Genomic DNA, 19,873 nt, shown 5'->3' with positions numbered 1-19,873 from the left:
AGGTCCGCATCTTCAATTCATAGAGCCCCTTTAATTGTTTTCATTGTGTTCTTGACAAGTGCCCATGATGGGTCCAATGGCTTGTATTATCCCCCCCCAGTACTGGAAAATTACCACTGTGGAAGATTTCAGCTAAGACAGTAGCCACCAGCACAAAGTACACTTTTCATTGAATGTATGTACCATTCCTTTAAAAAAAAAAAAAAAGGAGTAAGCTTTAAAGTATTACTATAGACTGCATCTTAACCTAGGTGCCTCACCTTCTCCTGCTTTCGCACAGTGTCCTGTAAATTTTTAGCCCGACCCAGTCTCTGGTGGTACTGGTTTAGTACAGTCTGCTGTTGTTGGTGCGCTCTTTGTAGCAGGAGTAGTTCCTTCTCCCGATCATTTCTCTGAAAAACAACACAAGCAATTCACACTGCTAAGATAAGAAAGTTTGCTGAGAATAGATCAATACACTGAATTCCATGTGAGTACATTGTCCTGTAAAGCGAAAACATTGCATTATATATAATGAGATTTTTATTGACTTGTGCTAGTGTATAAGCTAGTTATTGGCCAAGACATAACAAAGCTCTGGAGCTCATAAACTACAGCACAGACAAAAAACCTTGTCATTTGTCCCAGTTATTCCAGGGCTGTTCTCTGCTGATAACATTAGACAGCAGCTGTTTGAATGACATGCAAAATGAACACCCTAAATAGTATTAATTAGCAATCCATCCATTGACAGATGTAAAGATAAGTATTTCTTGCCAACACAATTAAACTGTACAGGAAAGGGTTCTGCCTGAAAGTGTCATGATTTTGGACCCAGGTCTGTTCTCTGATTAGATCAGTTCTAAATGTCAAGTTAGCAAGCATTCCCTGGGAGAAGCCTTGTTGCATAAGTTCTTTCCATCCTTGAGTAAAGCCCAGAGGAAGCTGGTGGAGTTTGCCCTGGCAGCACGGCAGAACATATCTAAGGCCTGCTGGCAACTGTCCCTTAATTTTGCTGAGGTTAAATAGCACCTTAAGGGAACCATGGTGCATGAGAAGCTCACGTCTATTTTCAGGGACACCCATTCCAAGTTCCTGAAGGTATGGAATCCTTGGATTACCATTAATGACCACTTAGCTCTGGACCACTTCCTGTTATCTATATAACCGTTTGCATGGCCTGTCCTAGGGTGGCACAATGGATTGATCTGCACAGGACATTCTCCCCATTTTTGTTCCCCTTATCCCCCCTTCCCAGGAAAGTCCCCCATTCCACCTGGTTCTTCCTTTCTCTTCCCTCCTTAGGCCACTTAGGGCTCGTTTATACTTGCTTCAAAATGTGGCATTGAACACGCTTTTTTTAAAGCACTCTGAATACCGGTCAAAGCACTTGTCACTAAATAAAATGGTAAGCTTAATCTGGCCATACATTATACAATTATTCAATATCTTTTAGATTTGCCTTCAATTACTACATAGCAAGGCCCTAGCTGATTCCATACAAATTAAAAGTGTTTAGATTTTACCTCATATTATACAGTTTTGGAAAGTCTAAAGAAAAATTGCACAAGAAAATTGTAATATGTATGACCAGCATCACAGTCCTGTTTACAAGTTGCTTTCTTTGCTTTGTTTCAAAAATTATACCCCATGTTGCTTTTATGGCACTTCAAAGTGTCTTCAAAGCCTCCATAGAAGGATCAGCAGAGCTGGGGGTTACTACTGAGTGGAAGATCACTGAGTTAGGGGTTATTACTGAGTGAGAATCAGCAAAGCTGGGGTTACTACTGAGTGGAGCATCAGCAGAGCTGGGGGTACTCCTGAGCAGGGGATCTGCTGAATGAGGGTACTAGTAAGCTGGGGATCAGCTGAATAAGGGTACCAATGAGCTTAGGATCTGCTGAATGGGGGTACTACTGAGATGGGGTTCTATTTGGCCACTTTAAAACAAATAAAAAATCAATGCACACAGGGAATTTTCCAAGCTTTATTAAAGCTTCAATAAAGCACCACTGAAGCACCAATGAAGCACCACTGAAGCATCATTGAAGCATCAAAAACACATCAAGAAAGCATGTTGAATTAGTATGCGCTTTAATGTGTGTTGAAGTCGAAGCAAGTGCAAATGAGCACTTATGCTGGTAGGTGGCCCTCCTTTACCCCTTCCCTCTTTCCTGGCATTCTGCCCTGGAGTTGGAGCCCTTTTCCCCTTCCCTGCTTTCTTTGAGGCTTACATTTTCATTGGAAATCTATTTCCCCACTAATTTGCTTTATGTGACATAATTTTACTAGATTTGTATATTCTCTGGAACTTTTCAGTTTGTGAAGAAATCTTGTGTATTTTTTCTTGTGTTCACACTGGCTAGCTGTCATGTATTAGCCTCAACTGCTGTACCCTCCTTTTTATATCCTTTTCAATGCACTTATCTGTGTGTAATCTTTTGTACCCCTTGTTATACAATTTTAAAAATCCCAATAAAAAATCTTTGTAAAGTAAACTGTACGGAAAAAGCAAAACTTCTTTTTTAGTATTAGTGTCCCTCCCCTTTACTTGTTCTGGTGACCATTATTACCATTATGGACCCCACTGGATTGCAAGATTGCAAGGGTTAACCTGAAATGTACTGGGATCTGTATTGTTGTGCTTTTCAGACCTCTGTAGATTGCACTCTCCAGGTCCAGAGATGTGGTACAGCCTCTAATGTGACCCAGTCTTTGAAAGCTCGTGCAGTAAGTAAGGCCAGTTGGGCTGAAGCACTGGGAGGTACTTCATAGTTGTTGCCATTTCTTTTCTAAAAAATCCTGCCATTGCCATCTTACCCTGGTAATGACTATCTTTAACATGGAGTGTAATGCACATAAGTTCCACACCATATCTCCTGTCATTCAACCTAAAAAAACAAAATCCAGCTGTTGCTCCTGCTTTTCAACCATCTCGTGGATTATCCCATCTCCAGTCTCTTTCCACTGTCCACCTACAGTGACTTGGTCACTTCTGGTCACCTGCAACCCCCATCAGCACCAGCTGCTGAAGTTCGTAAGCATGCAAGGCCTTGCCTCATTTTGGGCCTAACTGTTTTGCACTATGTGATGCAACATGTGTTTTCAAAGACACACAGTGGACTGTCATGCCGCAATGGGTGACCTCAGCCCATACTCCTATTTTGCTTCTAGGGACAATTTCTAGGTATCTTCAAAAGGAACTGATGCCTGTAACCTAGATCCTGGGACCACCATTATTATAGAATTGTCCTCATTGGCATCCTCTGTAGTCTTGCCAAGTGATGTTAAGGCCTCCTCTGCGTCCACAAGGCACCTTATATCCTTTTCCAGATTTTTATTTGTGCAATGGAGCAATCTGCTTGCAGGTGCTCGAAGCAAGCCATCCATACCGGAGTCTAATTCTGAAGCTATTGGGCCTTCATTTGTAAGTGTGCCTCTCTGATTCAAATTGAGCCTTCTTGATGCAGTAGATAGTACTATGCACTAAGAGTAGCAGACTGGGTCTAGGATCTTTTAGAGCTTTTACTGTACAGCTACAAAGATACACTTGGTATTGAAAGTGATTCTAAAGGTTCATTGTTTTTTTTTGTGGGGGAAATAACAAACATGTCTATACTTACCTACTGTGTGCAGTAGTTTTCAACAGAGCAGCCTGGATCCTCCTCTTCTTGGGTCCCCTGCAGGCTCTCTTGGCCCCTACCTCCTGTCGGGTGCCCCCATAGCAAGCAGCTTGCTATGGGCGCACCCGCTGCTCTGTGTGTCCATTCACACATAGATCCGCAGCTTGGCCCCACCCCCCTTCTTCAGGGTATGTCCCTTTCATCAAGGTCCAATGGACTGAAAGCTTGTCTTGAAAAATTGCATGTTAATGCACATAAAAAATGTATTCAATTGTTTCTGTCCTTTTGAAAGGGAATTTATTGCTAAGTGGTCTCTACCCACTGTAGACATTCCAGTTGTACACCTGAACAAGCATGTCATCAAAGAGGTTGATGGTGCTGTTACCATAAAGATTTCACTGACAGACAATTGAACTCCCTATTTAGCTGGAGTGACTATCCATCCTCTGCCGCATGCTTCGATTTGTAGAAGGGCCGCTTTTGGAGCAAATGTCTGAAGCCCTGTGCTTTAACTGTGATTACATCTTACAAGCATCTAAATCTAAATGAAAGCATCTCATGACAATGTCTGATGCAACTGAGGGTCAGAATGAGCATCTGCCTCAATGCAGATCTGTGGATAAACCCCAACCTTCATCTACTACTGAGGTAGTACCTCATATAAAGAACATGCAAACTATTTTGTGGTTATTCATCACTAAAGCTTATCGCATATACTCAGTGGGTTCCTTAGGCAGGTGTGGGGGGTGCGCGCCGCACCGGGTGATACCTACCACACGGGGTGACACAGGACCTGCTCCACAAAAAGGTAAGTTGTAAAGCAAGCTAATGATCCCCGCAGGATGGATCGGATCTGCGGATTGAGAATAATGGATCGGAGTCCGATCCATTATGCTCCCCAATCCGCAGATCCGATCCATCCTGTGGGGATCGTCAGCTTGCTTTACAACTTACTTTTTCATGGAGCTGGTCCGGTGTCACCCCGTATAGTTTGCCTGCCGACGATCCCCGCAGGATGGATTGGATCTGCGGATTGCGGAGCATAATGGATCAGACTCTGATCCATTATGCTCAATCGGCAGATCCGATCCATTTTGCGGGGATTGTTGGAGAGGGTGTCACCAAGTGTTATCGCACCAGGTGACACCAACCCTAGGGACGCCCCTGCATATACTGTACATCTTACACTTTGTCACTTTTTGTGCTAATGTATTAGTTGGTGCCTTTTTTTTATATTGTAAAGCGCTGAGGAAACTGTTGGCACTATATAAATCCTGTATAATAATAATAATAATAATAATAGTTACTAGTGCTGGCTTTCTAGCCTGCAGTGCATCAATGGCATTTGGTAGTTGGCAGCCCTGTTGATTTTCTGTTATTGTGTGGGTACTGCATTTATGGATTTCTCAGAGCTAGAGGTGTGTATGGTGAATTGTTTTAAATATCAACCCTTACATCCCAAGCAGGGGCGGACTGACAACTCATGGGGCCCCCGGGCAATAGGGGATCATGGGGCCCCTGTGTCCTTGCCCAAACTCAAAAAAGCCTATGAAAAAGGTACCAGGGGCATCTCATGGGGCCCCCTACTGATCCCAGGCCCTCGGGCAGTGCCTGAGTTTCGAAATGGTCAGTCCACCCCTGATGCTAAATTATGGTCAAAATTATCTTTGGCCATTTACACAGGAAAAATAAGTTAACAAACATTCAGTGCTGAGACATTCATCCACACCTCCTCCAATCACAGGGTGCCTTGCATGTATTGAAATTAATGCAAGGCTTTATATGAACGGAGAAGGTGCCAAACAAGTGACCAAAAGCAATCAATGTACTGAGTGTAGTGCAGCTGGAACTGTAACAATCACTGTAGCAGACAAAGATGGGGCACACATCATCAGTGCTAGCCTATTTTTACTGTACAAATGGCTAAAAAGTAGACGTCAATCACTCCAGCTCTCTGCCTCAATGAGAGAGTATCTTTTATTCTTTAAAAAAAATAGAAGATGCTCTCTGAATGAGCATTCAGGTGCAGATACTCTGTTCACAAATTTGCACTGCTCTGTTCCTGCACAACCAAGAAACCCTACAGTGGCTTAGTGCTTGTACCCCTGATCCCCCCTGGTCCGCCCCTGATCCCAAGTATGAGATGGACTGGGAAACCCAAACCTTACCTTTATGTGTTCTGACCCTCATGTGTAATCAGTAGACTAAGTGAAGCTTTGCAGCCCTCTTTGATTGGCCATAGATTTCCTGGCAATGGATATTACATTGCTTACCCTGACTAATTCATTCTGCAGCTGCTGGACCCGATCTCTCATGCCACGTAGCTCCGATGTTTCACTTGCTAGTTTTTGTTTCAGAGTCACTGCAAAGGAAAGACAAAGGAAATAAACTTTATTATCTGCTCACCTGCAGTTGTGAAACTGGCACCCTCATTCATGATACAATTTTATATGGCTATAGCAAGAAAACCTGTTCATAATCCAACCAGCGAAGCTCATATTCCAGCTTTTCTTTGGAAAAATTGGAAATCATGGAAAAGAAGACATTTCTATTGTCATTAGAACTTTGTGAAACAGATTTTCATGTCCAACATCCTTTACACCCTGTTATAGACCTTTTAGTGCATGATGCAAGCAAATTCATCCTTCTCTTATATCTAAACATATACAGCTTGGTAAAAAAAAAACCCCAAAACAACAAAATACGCATTTCATTGGAATTTAAAGAGTAACTCCACTTTCATGGGGAAAAAAGTAGCAAATAAAAAAAAATATAGCATATACAATTGCTACACAAGTCATATTGTAATTGAATGTTATTAAAATTTACTTTTCCTTTTCATCCTGCAGAGCTGTAATTTTCTATAAAATGCAATGCAATATGGCATTTTGGAAGCATTCTGTATAAAGTTAGTGTACAGAACGCCCCCTAGAATTTTAATTTCCTGCTTGTCTGATTGGCCTACTGATTTTCTCAGAAGTCTGCACTAAGATACAAGCTAGATTTTGGGCATCCCCCACAACAAAAATCTGATTTTTAGTGATATATTTCCAAAGGGAAATCATATCTAAAGGCCACTATCCCTATTAGAACCCTACAATTGATCAGCTGACTGATAATTATACAGTCACTCCAATTCTCATTCACTTTGCACATGGCACAGACAAACAGCTATTTCTTCAGAATAACAAAAGGTAGGGATCTGCAACAAACTTTGTTAAAACCCTTGCACTGTATGTAGATCACCCAGAGGGGAATTTTTTTCTCAACAAAAATGAAGTTATTCTTTAAAATGGTGCCTTTGTAAGTTGAACACCAATTTGTTTTTTATTATTATTATTATCAAGGACATTATCAAACATCTTTGACAAGTAATTTGACAACATTGCAAATGCACATGAAATTATTATGTATTTAAGATGTTTACCAAAATGTATTTAAAATAGTTTTGGAACACACTAAAAAAGAACAAGATGAAATCTGAATGCATGCTTAATGAAACAAAAAAAACAAACAAAAAAAAATTGCTCACCCAATCGGTCAGCTAATTCAGCTTTGGTCATGACATCAATGTCTGTGTCACTGAGGATGCTGCGCCCCAGATCTTGGTTTAGGCTACGTTCACTGCGAAGAGCACTGTTTTCTGCCTCTAGTCCACTCATTTGACGGCGAAGAGTAATGATGTCATCGGCCATACGCTGCATTGCCAGCCGATAGTTTGCCAACTCCTATTCGTAATATTCAGAACAGCAACAAATTAAAAGTATGCACTTAGTAAATGTGTTTGTGTGCAATTATTACCTGTCTGTTCATTGACTAATAAGCATACAATATTTTAAAGTGTAATTTAACGAGAAATAAGATACTGTACAGCTAGGCAGTAAAACAATAAACTCTGTAAATGATATTCACTACCTAATATATATTCACTACCTAATATTCACTACCTAATGACTTCAAGTCAGCACAGACTTACAAGTTTACAAAGTCTACAAGTATCTACAGTAAATTTTAAGGGCTCATTCACACCAGCTCTGTATAACCCGTGCATGCTGGTGTGCATTGTAAAGGGTGGTGGGATGCAGGGGCGTCCCTAGGCAGATGCGGTGGGCGTGCGCCGCACCGGGTGACACCTACCGCACGGGGTGAGATTGACCCGCTCCACGAAAAGGTAAGTTGTAAAGCAAACCGACGATCCCCGCAGGATGGATCAGATCTGCGGATTGAGCATAATGGATCGGAGTCCAATCCATTATGCTCCCCAATTGGCAGATCCGATCCACAAATAGCCACAAAGTTCTAGAGGTAGGCATAAATGGACAGCAAAATAAGGAAAATGATAATCGTAATTTATACATTTTCGCTGTCCTAGGAATTGTCCACAATTGCTATTATTGTAAATACAGTATAGGCCTTGCACTGTCATTAGTATAGTTCGGGTGTCGGCAACCCGCGGCTCCGGAGCCGCATGCGGCTCTTTTTCACCTTTCCTGCGGCTCCGGAGCACACTGCCCACCAGGTGACAGGCAATAGGGTCGGCAAGCCGCGGCTCTTTTAATGTAGATCTTCTGTGTGCCGGGCGCCCGCTGGCAAACATTGGCTGTCAGGATGTAGGCGGGGCAGCCCGGATGTAGGCGGGGCAGCGTGACGAACTCCTCTCCTCTCACAGTCCGCCCTGAAGACCAGAACGGCGCGGGAACCCAGCGAGAGGAACGCGCGGAGCAAAGGTAAGTGAATTCACACAATATGGGGAATGAATTACTATGGGGGATGAATTACTATAGGGGGGATGAATTACTATAGGGGGGATGAATTACTACGGGGGATGAATTACTACAGGGGGGATGAATTACTACAGGGGGGATGAATTACTATAGGGGGGATGAATTACTATAGGGGGATGAATTACTATAGGGGGGATGAATTACTATATGAGGGATGAATTACTATATGAGGGATGAATTACTATATGGGATGAATTACTATGGGGGATGAATTACTATGGGGGATGAATTACTATGGGGGATGAATTACTATAGGGGGGATGAATTACTATATGGGGGATGAATTACTATAGGGGGGATGAATTACTACGGGGGATGAATTACTATAGGGGGGATGAATTACTATAGGGGGGATGAATTACTATAGGGGGGATGAATTACTATAGGGGGGATGAATTACTATGGGGGATGAATTACTATATGGGGGATGAATTACTATAGGGGGGATGAATTACTATGGGGGATGAATTACTATATGAGGGATGAATTACTATATGGGGGATGAATTACTATGGGGGATGAATTACTATGGGGGATGAATTACTATATGGGGGATGAATTACTATATGGGGGATGTATTTTCAGTTTTAAAAATGTTTCTCTCAAAATAAATTTCAATCGTGGTTTTGGCGAGATTTGGCTCAGTCGAAAAAAAAGGTTGCCCACCACTGACCTAAGGCTATGATTGTGATTATGACGATACACTGTGGCCCTGATTAACCCTTTGCTTACTGGGCCCTTAAACCCCCTTCATGACCAGAGCGTTTTTTGCAATATATGCAGTGTCGGATTTGTTTTAAATGTTGCAATGGTTTTGCGGCTCCCAGTCTTTTTTTCCCTCTCGGAAATGGGTCCAAGTGGCTCTTTATGTCTTAAAGGTTGCAGACCCCTGGTATAGTTAGTTGAAAAGATAAAACTGGTTGTTCAGTTTGTGGCCAGAAGAGGGAGATCTATAACTTTGCAGACTGCACGTTGAAACTGTGCTTTTGTTAACTAATACTATTTACTTGTATATCAAGTAGGTCAAGGTAGCAGGAAAAGTATAAACTCATTCTAGTATCTACATCTAAAGTAACAAAACATGTTCTGTGTTTTCAAAAGAATATTTTCCAACTTAAAAAGATCTAAAATGTCTAAAAATAAGGATGACCTTAGACTGAAATAGTTTCAGCCCAATGCAACAAAAATATTACTTTTGCAAAAGTATAATATATATATATAGTCTTTTTTTTTCAGCGGGAACACAGGGGAACACAGGGGAATGCAATTCCGGCACCTTCAGCACTGAATGTAGGTAATGGCAAGGGGTGGTGGGGCGTACTGCAGGGTCCATTGATGCTGGCTGCTGGGGAACCTATTGTCACTGGAGGGGATCTATTTGAGTGGGGGAGGGGGGTCTCTATTGATGCTGGGGAAGTCTACTGCTGATAGTGGGGAATCAATTGTTGCTAAGGGTTTTATGTTGCTGTGGGGCAAATTGTTGCGGGCAGGGATCTACTGTTGAGGGAGGGGTCTATTGTTGCTAGCTGCTGTAGGAGCTAATGATGCTAGTAGTGGGGAGATTTGTTGATGCTGCTGGGGATTATTTTGTTGCAGGTGGTCCATTGTTGCTAGGGGGTTATTGTTGCTGGCTGTAGGGGATCATTTTACTGCCTTTCTTGTAATTATTACAAATTCCATACAAATTGATACTTGGTTCTGTATTCTCTAAAAGGGCAGTACTGGAAGGTAGGTAAAGTGTGGAACACAGGGACAGTGAGGGACGGAGACAGGGCGTGACTCAGGGAGAGTTCCTGCACCTAATTTCAGAGAGAAACAAATGCCCTATGTGTGTGTGTTTATATATATATATATATATATATATATATATAAATATATATATAAAATCTCTTTTATGATTTCCTGCTCTAACTCTTCGTGCCAGCAATGAAGCAGATTTTGTAGAGATGTCCAACCAAAAGTTCTCCCCATGCACTCTTTGCAAAAGGTGACATTTACAATGTAGGGATCTCCTGCCCTCTACTGTCAGTAAGTGGCTCTGCTGCTTAATGTTCACAGAGATTATTACATACATCTCTTCCTGTCTCTGTGTATCTAGGTCAGAAACCAAGGAAGGAGGAAGAGAGACAGAGAACTGAGCCATATGACCTTATACACAAAGGGGCTGTTACTGCTGCTGTATTTTCACTCCGACCAGAATCAGAGACTGTTAGGCAAGTATTCCTATGTTCTAATAGCTTAATTGCAGCTTCCCATAGTTTCTTGAGTGTGCATCGGAATCCTTATGACGGACTTGTTTCTGTCCTATTGTTATTATCTCAAATGCACAGCGTCAGATAGCTAAGCTTGTGCTACTGTATTGGTCACCTTCCAGTATATTAGTAGGTGAACCTGTTTTATCGCAATAGAGTTTACATACAGATCCTGTTTTAGTTATATGCAATGCCTATTATTTTAGTTAAACCTGTCTCTTCTGGTCTTGGATTCTATAGCTAGCTTTAGCTTAGGGCTCAATTAACCAGTACAGAGCCAGGTTAGGCATCCAATGGCCACTTCTGGTAGTTACAGGTCCGGTTGTATGTCAGATTAGAAACTACTAGGAACTAAGAGGCAGAGTAGATAGGTGACTGAGTTCCAGTGCCACACCACTGTTTCTGCATTTGAAAAACTGCACTTCAGGTTGGTTGGACAGCGGCTAGAGGGTTTCTCCATCATTGCTAATTATGTCTTCAGATCTCTGACACAAAGACAGACTCCACATTGTGACCATCATCAGCGGCCCCTGCAACTGGACTTTGCTGCAACATTCCTCTAGAGCAGTGCTTCTCAAATAGTGGGGCGCGCCCCCCAGGGGGGCGCGAGGCTCCATCAAGGGGGGCGCGTCGCCGCCCCCCCCCTTCCGACAGAAGGGACACTAAGTACAGGGGTGGGCAGAGGGCTGCTGTCTCTTACCTGGCTCCCACGATGATCCATCCAGGAAGCGCTGCTCCTTCCGTCACTCCGGCCACTCCCTCACTCCTGCCGCTCGGCTCCGCCTCCTCACCGGTGATTGACCGTCAGAACTGTAGCTCAGGAAAGGTACACAGGCGGCCAATCACGGGCGAGGAGGCGGAGCCGGGCGGACCCGCGAAAATCGAGTGAGGGAAAAGCTGGTAAGTGTGCAGTGCAGAGGTGCTGCTGCAACCACATATGCTGGCTGCAGCAGCACCATACTGCAACAGGGGTCAGCAAGTGTCATTGGTGTCAGTGGGAGGAATAGTGCCGCATCATTGGTGTCACTGATACTAATGATGGGGCATTATTCCTCCCACTGACACCAACGATGGGGCACTATTCCTCCCACTGACACAAACGATGGGGCACTATTCCTCCCCCCCACTGACACCAACGATGGGGCACTATTCCTCTCCCCACTGACAGGGTACTATTCCTCCCACTGACACCAATGTTGGGACACTATTCCTCCCACTGACACCAATGTTGGGACACTATTCCTCCCACTAACACCAATGATGGGGTGCTATTCCTCCCACTGACACCAATGATGGGGCGCTATTCCTCCCACTGACACCAATGTTGGGACACTATTCCTCCCACTGACACCAATGATGGGACGCTATTCCTCCCACTGACACCAATGTTGGGACACTATTCCTCCCACTGACACCAATAATGAGGCACTATTCCTCCCACTGACACCAATGATGGGGCGCCAATGATTAGGTCCTAAGTAAATGTTGGTGATCGGTTTGAATTCATTATTATTTATTGATTTTATGTATTTTTTCAGTATCATATGGTTTGACATGTCCAATCAAAAAATGTTTATGGTTTAATTAAGGATTTAATTTTTTTTGAATTTCTAATGCACTTTAAATCTTTTCTGCTACAGTTAATAAAGCTATTCTTTGTTGTAAATTGATCCACATTTCTTTCTTTTTTTATTCTCTTATACGTTAATAAGGATACAGTATTATGCAGAGGTGTACTTATAACAATTGTATAGACAAATTATACTATTTACAGTCACGCAGGGGGTGCAAAATGTTTTCTTCTTCCTAGGGGGGGCATGACAGAAAATAATTGAGAAGCACTGCTCTAGAGGTATCTCTATTAGTATCTGTATATAAAGTAAATGTATCTGTATGTATATATGTAAAATTCCAACAGGACTCCTATCGGGCCCTTTGCTGATAATACCTGTTTGTACATTGGATGTATGTACTATTATGAATCTCTTCCTAAATAAAACTTGTATTACTGTATTTCCATACTGCTGTTTGGGGAGGGGAATTTCTCATAAAAAGAGGGTTACAATAACATCTGTCATAAAATAATGCTTGATGCAACTTAGGAGAAGGAAAGCTGCACATCATACATAACTGTGACAAAACTCAGGTGGCGTTTTGAAGCATCTCACACTGATCTCATAGGAAAATAAGGATTTTTACCAGGGCACCTAGGTATAGTGATAATCTTGTCTTTTATCCACATAAATGTATCCTCGCAGGAACCAGGTTGAGTAAAAGAGTGACCTGAAAAAGGGATATTATGAGGTCATTACCCTTCTGTGAAGAAGGGATCCTATGAGGTCATCATTCTTCTATCAAAAAGGGAACCTATGAGGTCATCACTGCAAATTCCTGAAATGTCAGCTTGTGATGCCTGTTGCTTTATGTAAATAAATAACATAGATTATCACGGTTCCAAGGTGTGCTGCTGAAGATCCTATCAAAAGATCTATGAAAACATAGTGGTGCCATCCAAAAACTCAGGACAGAACCTTTGCATAAACTATGGAAGACGAATACAATACAGCTTCAAACTGATGTCACACCCAAGTTGAAAGCACCTAAAAGCATGCTGCATCTGCCCAGCTACAAACAAAAAAAAACTTCCAGAAAACAATCTTAAAGCTTATCGAAACCCAAAACCAAAAATTGTTATTACAGCTTAAATATCCGTAGCTGTGTTGGCTACATTAGTTTTCCTTTCAAGTTCTTTTTGTTTATTTTCATCCGGTAATCCTGCAATTAACACACTTCCTGTCCTTGGGTGACAACCGTACCGAGAAGCAGGACCAGGTTTACATCTGAGGAGCCTATAGGCAGTGAATCCTGAAATGCCCCCCCCCCCCCAAAAAAAGACAGTAAGCCCAACTTTTTTTTTCTTGATAAAATATTTTTCTAAAAATAATTCTATATGCGTAAAGGGGAATGCTGCGGACTGTGATGTAAAGGGGAACTCTGATGTAGGGGGGTCTCTGTCTCTAGTCACCAGAGCCCCCCCCCCTTGCAAATGAGTCCCCAGAGTTCCCCTTACTTCAGAATCCTCAGAGTTCTCCTTTGCATCAGAATCTGCAGGGTTCCCACTTACAGTACAAGGGGGACTTCTGCTGACCTTGATTTAAAGGAGAACTCTTATGTAAGGGGGACACTGCAGACTGTGATGTACAGAGGAACTTTGATGTAAGGTGATCTCTGGTCATCAAAGCCCCCGCCCACTTACATCACAATCAGCAGTGTTCCCCTTTACATCAAGGTCTGCAGTGTTCCCTCTTACATTAGAGTTCCCCTTTACATAAGGGTCCGCAGAGGTCCTCTTGCCCTGTGGGGCACTAGTGTGAAAGGGGCCTAGTTAATGAGAGGCAACAACCAGAGCATTGCACTGGGTCAAGGCACACACACTTCGCAGTAGCATAATTAAACTGCCTGCAGCTGTGCATCCCCGAACCTGTAGAGAGAGAGAGAGGCGCTCTAGACGGGCACTCCTCTATGCAGGCTGCCTGAAGGCACATGCCTACAGTGCCTAATGGGAAAGCGAGCCCTGCTGAGGAGCATTGTTGTTTCAGCACAGGGAGTGTGTTAAGCCTACATAACACCTCCCTCTCTACTCTAACGGGAGGAATTGTGTAGTCCACAGAGACAGCTGGGAACAATGCTAACTGATAACAGTCCAGAGGCAGAGAATATAGGAAGTTATCAGCTCACAAGATTTCTCTAGCTGGATAAACATCTACTTTTTCATTAAGGCAGGCCATAGACGGCCGAATTTTCGGGCGATAAACAAAAAATTGGTCGGCCCTGTTGCCGATGCTGCCATTAAATGTCCACAAAAACGGATTTGTTTTGCGGATTTTCCAACATGACCGATAAAAATAAATGAGGAGATCCGCAAAAAATGGCCGACGGGCTGGCCCCACTAACGGCGTGAATATCGGCCAATTTTTCATCGGGCGAAAATTTGGCCGATAAACGACCCGTCTATGGCCTGCATTGTTGAACACATACAATAAAATGCTTTCAATAGCAAATACACCAGACCAAAAGGGAGAAAATAAAAAATGATTGTTAGAGTTTAAATACACTTTAATGACCACCTGAGATACACTTCTGGCATTCTGTTACAGTGGGCAAATGTACAGGGATCTGTTGTCTAATACAAAGAATGAGAAGATATTTGTTCTTTCTCCAAATAATCACAAAGAACCATATGGACACAACAGTCATTTAACGCTGGCATGTCCCAATTTTCCAGGCACACATTTTCTGTCATTTATGTCCAGAGAAGAAGAAATAGTTTGGCAATAGCTTTATACAGGATTTTCAGCTTGTTCTGTTTAGTTTAGACCTTCAGAAATGCTTGTTTGTAGCTTTTTCCTATCCGTATGCCCAAAGGTTGTAGCATGAGAGGTTGAATTCTTTTTTCCATACAGCATTTGCATCTATGTACAGCAATGCAGGGGAATCATAGTTTTGATTATTGCGGTGACAGGGGATGCAAAATGATTTCATGGGGCGGGGGGGATGTCAAGTGGCCGTTAATGGACAAAGCCCCTAGACCCCTGTAGAGAGACTAAAGCCAACCACAATTCCTAGGGGACCCTATAGTGTATTTTCAGTAAACACTTAAGATTACATGACCGATTGTCTGGACAATTCCTATAATGAGGAGATTTGCAAATGTGTTCCAATCCACCTTTGATCTGCTGATAACCAAGGCAACTATGCGTTTTTGAAAATAATAAAATAAAAATGAGAAATGTAGCATTCCCCTAATAACACCAGCCCAGCAAACCAGGCACATGACTGATTCACCTACATATTTTTTGTGGATTTTTTTTGGGAAAAAAATGACATTTTTATTATAACAAAGGATAAAACAAGTAGAGTCCTTAGGGCACACTGGCTGTATATCACAAGCTGGCTATACGCTAGAAGGATTTATTGGAAAACTTTTGTTTCAGGAACATTGGTCAAATTACGAATCTTTAGTGGGGTCAAATCGAAAAATTAAAGATGGAAATTTTTTCTAACAGTGAAGGTGGTTTTCATTCAAAAAAGTTAATTCACTCCTATATGGAATGATAAAAGCAAGGGAGATTTTGAAGTGCATTCATGAAATCATTAAAAGGAACTGGTGAGAATGTTCATGCAAATGTTCCTATGAACATTTGTTTGAAAATCCACTAGTGTATGACTAGGGCCATGACTGCTTTAGGGCCCTTTCACATAGGTGTTCCGTTCGTCCATTTTTCATTTGTCTGTTTTTGCATGAAAAACAGACAGCAATTCATTTCTATGGACTTACAGATATAAGCGGATGCTGATCTGTTTACATCTGCCTAAATCCGTGTTCATTCAGGTCCATTTTCTGTTTTAGACAGATATTAATATATGCAAATGAATGTAAACAAATGTCATCCATTCATTCTGTTTTTAGGCAAAAAATTATTTTTGGTAATACTTTTGTCACTTTTGTTTGGTTATTGCAATAACTAAAAAAAATGGATGCAAAAATGGATGTAGATTGATGTTAACTGAACTGACCTGAAAAGAACTGATCTGCAAACTAATGTAATTGGCATTGAACTGAAGATAGATGTGCAAACTGATGTATTGTAAACTGATGTAACCTGAATCCGCTTTCATCAATTTTTCTTAGCAAAAAACGTGATTGAACTGATGACAACTGTGTGAATGAACCCTTAGGCAGGGCATAGATTATGTGATTTGATGTCTAATACAAAGAATGATAAGATATTTTGTTCTTTCTCCAAATAATCACAAAGAACCATATGAACACAACAGCCATTTAACGCTGGCATGTCCCAATTTTCCAGGCACACATTTTCTGTCATTTATGTCCAGAGAAGAAGAAATAGTTTGGCAATATCCTTATACAGGATTTTCAGCTTTCCTGTAACCACGGGTTGCAGGAAATAAAATCGCTTGATTCCCCCATCAACACAGTCAGTCCCCATCTCCCACAGAACTATTGTGTTCTCCCAGTGGGGGTGGGGGAGCTGTTCCTGCTGGAAGTAAACAATGATTATTGCTAAATATCCAACATGCTGGTTGTACCCAAGTAGCTCAATGGACTGACTTGGGTACAATCAGCCTTCCCATAGATGGATCAAACCTTGGCCGGTCACTGCTAAACCGGCTGAGATTTGATCCATCTATTGCCAGCTTTAGGATGCTTTCATACGATCAGAGTCCTTTCTGATCAGCAGGGGAACTATGTGCAGATCCCCCGCTGATCAGATCCAAATGAGACGAATGTCACACCAGTGACTGTTCATTTTCTGACTGGCAGACACGGGCAGAACCCTGTCAGTTCTGTAGGCAGCTGGGTGTAAACAGACTCCACTGTCCGTTTACATCAGGCTACCTTCGCTCTGGGCCACAAAAACAGAACATGACACAGTCTGATTTGATTTGAATGGATGGACCCAGAGGTAGGCGGGTGTAAACAGACACGTCTGTTTATATCCACCAGTCCATAGGGCTTCATGGACCTTAAGATCAAACCTGCCTGAAAAGTGAAAGGTGGACTTGTGGAATGCCCATGTGAAAGGGGCCTAAGGGTTCCCACTTACTTGCAGCCTTGGAAAGAACCAGCCTAGGCCACAACACCACTGGAATATTCCTGATGTTAGTAGGTCTGGCAAATTGTATTGGACAAAATTATGGAAACACCAGGTAAGAGGCCAAAATTTTTACCTACTATGTTGTAAGGCTTGAATTCTCCTGGAGATTGAAAAAATATGTCTTGGAGGGTGGATAATGGAATCTGATATCACTCTTCATGCATAAATTGTTCCAGTTTTCACAGAGATGCTGGAGGCAGAAAATAAGCCCAAACCTTGACCATAATGGCTCTATGATATTGTGGCTCCCAGGGAAGGTGTGAGACTTTATCTGCATGCTCATCAAACCAAGATTTGACACCAGCTGTGTGATTTGGAGCATTATTGTCCTGGTAAATTGGGCTGTCTTCAGGAAGCAATCTCTGCACATGGTCGGATACAATTTGTACATAGTTTCTGGCAGTGACTCTACCTTTCAATGAAGGGGCCTGCAGAATACCAAGATATAGCTGCCCAAAACCATGATTGCACCACAACCGTGCTATACTGTTGGCACAAGACAGTCCTGGTCGTAAACTTGGCATAGTGTTTTCAGCATGTAAACATGTCCCGTGGTTGGGAACAGTATGAAGCTCGATTTATCTGACCATATTAAGTCTTCCATTGATTGATAGTCCACGATTTCTGGGTGTTGCACCACTTCCTCCTCTTCTGAGCATTAATATCGGTCACTAGTCGTGTAGCAATTGCAGCTCACTCGTGGGTGTTTCGCAGACATAATTATTTGATCCCCTGCAGATTTTGTAAGTTTGTCCACTTGCAAAGAAATGAAGGGTCTATAATTTTGTTATAATAGGTGTATTTTAAATGATAGATACAGAATATTAACCAAAAATCCAGAAAAAAACACGATACAAATGGTTTAAATTGAGTTGCAGTTGAGTGACTAAATTAAGTTATTGATAAATTGATCCCCAAGCAAAACATGATTTAGTAGGGAAAAGCTCTTATTGGCAAGCACAGAGGTAAGATGTTTCTTGTAGATAGTTACCAGGTTTGCACACATCTTGGGAGGGATTTTGGTCCACTTTTCTTTACAGATCTTCTCTAAATCCTTAAGGTTTCTTGGCTGTTGCTTGGCAACTCGAAGTTTCAGCTCCCTCCATACATTTTCTATAGGATTAAGGTCTAGAGACTGGCTAGGCCACTCGATGACCTTAATGTGCTTCTTCTTAAGCCACTCCTTTGTTGCCTTGGTGGTATGTTTTTGGTAAATGTCATGCTGGAAAATCCATCTACGACCCATCTTCAGTGTTCTAGCTGGGGGAAGAAGGCTCTCATCCAAGATTTTACAATACATGGCCCCGTCCACTGGCCCCTCAATGAGGCAAAGTCATCCTGTACCTCTAGCAGAGAAACATTCCCAAATCATAATGTTTCCACCTCTGTGCTTGACTGTAGGGATGGTGTTCTTAGGGTCATAGTCAGCATTTTTCTTCCTCCAAACATGGCAAGTCGAGTTAATGCCAAAGAGCTCAATTTTGGTCTCATCTGACCACAACACTTTCTCCCAATCCTTCTCTGAATCATTTAGATGTTCATTGGCAAACTTCATACAGGCCTGTACATGTGCCTTCTTGAGGAGGGGGACCTTGTGGGCACTGTAGGATTTCAATCCATGGCAGCGTATTGTGTTAACAATGGTTTGTTTGGTGACTGTGGTCCCAACTGCCTTGATGTCATTCACAAGCTCCTCCTGTGTAGTTCTGAGCTGATCCCTCACTTTTCTCATGATCATCCCTACCCTATGAGGCAAAATCTTGCATGGAGCTCCAGACCAAGGGCGATCAATGGTTATTTTGTATTTCTTCCATTTGCAAATAATCGCCCCAACAGTTGTCTCCTCACCAAGCTTTTTGCTGGTATTCTTGTAGCCCATTCCAGCCTTGTGCAGGTATACAATTACAATCTTGTCTCTGACATCCTTTGACAGCTCTTTGGTCTTGCCCATGATGGTGATGAGGTTTGAATGGAAGAAAGAGAGTCTGTGGACAGGTGTCTTTTATACACATATCGAATTGTCGTTAGGAGCAGCTATTTAAATTGACAGGAATAATCTGTGTACCACGTGAGCACATAGCCAGTCTGTGGGAGCCAGAATTAATGTTGGTTGGTAGGGGATTAAATACTTTTTTTACTCACTGAACTGCAACACAATTTATAACATTTGTATCATGTGTTTTTACTGGATTTTTGGTTGATATTCTGTCTCTGTCAGGCTCCTACAATTTGCCCTCTTTGCAGCTCAATAAGCTTTGACATGGCTCCGTATTACTAGCAGCACAAGCAGTGAATGATGAAAGTGAGGCTTCCCACCTGTTAGCTATTGTAGGTGTCTCATCATACAGCAGAAGTAAAACAATGTTACATCACTTCCACTTTCAACACAAAATATATAGTCACTTTCACGCTTCCAAATCATGTTTCCATATTTTTTCCAACCCCGTTTGTTTGTGTGTGTATAATATATATATATATGTATATGTATATTATACACAACATAAATGCACACATGAATCCTACACAAAACCTTATGCTACTAGAGGTATGGAGGA

The 19,873-nt window shown here is 42.1% G+C and overlaps 1 protein-coding gene across 1 annotated transcript in view; it reads right to left on the bottom strand.

Annotated features, from left to right (window-relative positions):
• CCDC33 (coiled-coil domain containing 33) overlaps positions 1 to 19,873 on the bottom strand; it is a 141,373-nt gene that overhangs the window by 15,161 nt on the left and 106,339 nt on the right. The window contains exons 17-19 of the mRNA XM_089671381.1: positions 7,135 to 7,330; positions 5,876 to 5,964; positions 261 to 392 (exon numbers count right to left, since the gene is read on the bottom strand). Coding sequence (XP_089527507.1) covers positions 261 to 392; positions 5,876 to 5,964; positions 7,135 to 7,330 — 417 coding nt within the window. The remainder of the gene's footprint in view (positions 1 to 260; positions 393 to 5,875; positions 5,965 to 7,134; positions 7,331 to 19,873) is intronic.

Source organism: Staurois parvus, unplaced genomic scaffold, assembly GCF_062004578.1.
Source record: "Staurois parvus isolate SC_StPar_1 unplaced genomic scaffold, SC_StPar_1.0 ptg000105l, whole genome shotgun sequence".
In the NCBI taxonomy this organism is placed as follows: domain Eukaryota; kingdom Metazoa; phylum Chordata; class Amphibia; order Anura; family Ranidae; genus Staurois; species Staurois parvus.
Note: the sequence above shows the minus strand (reverse complement) of the source record. Positions and strands in the feature narration are given on the sequence as shown.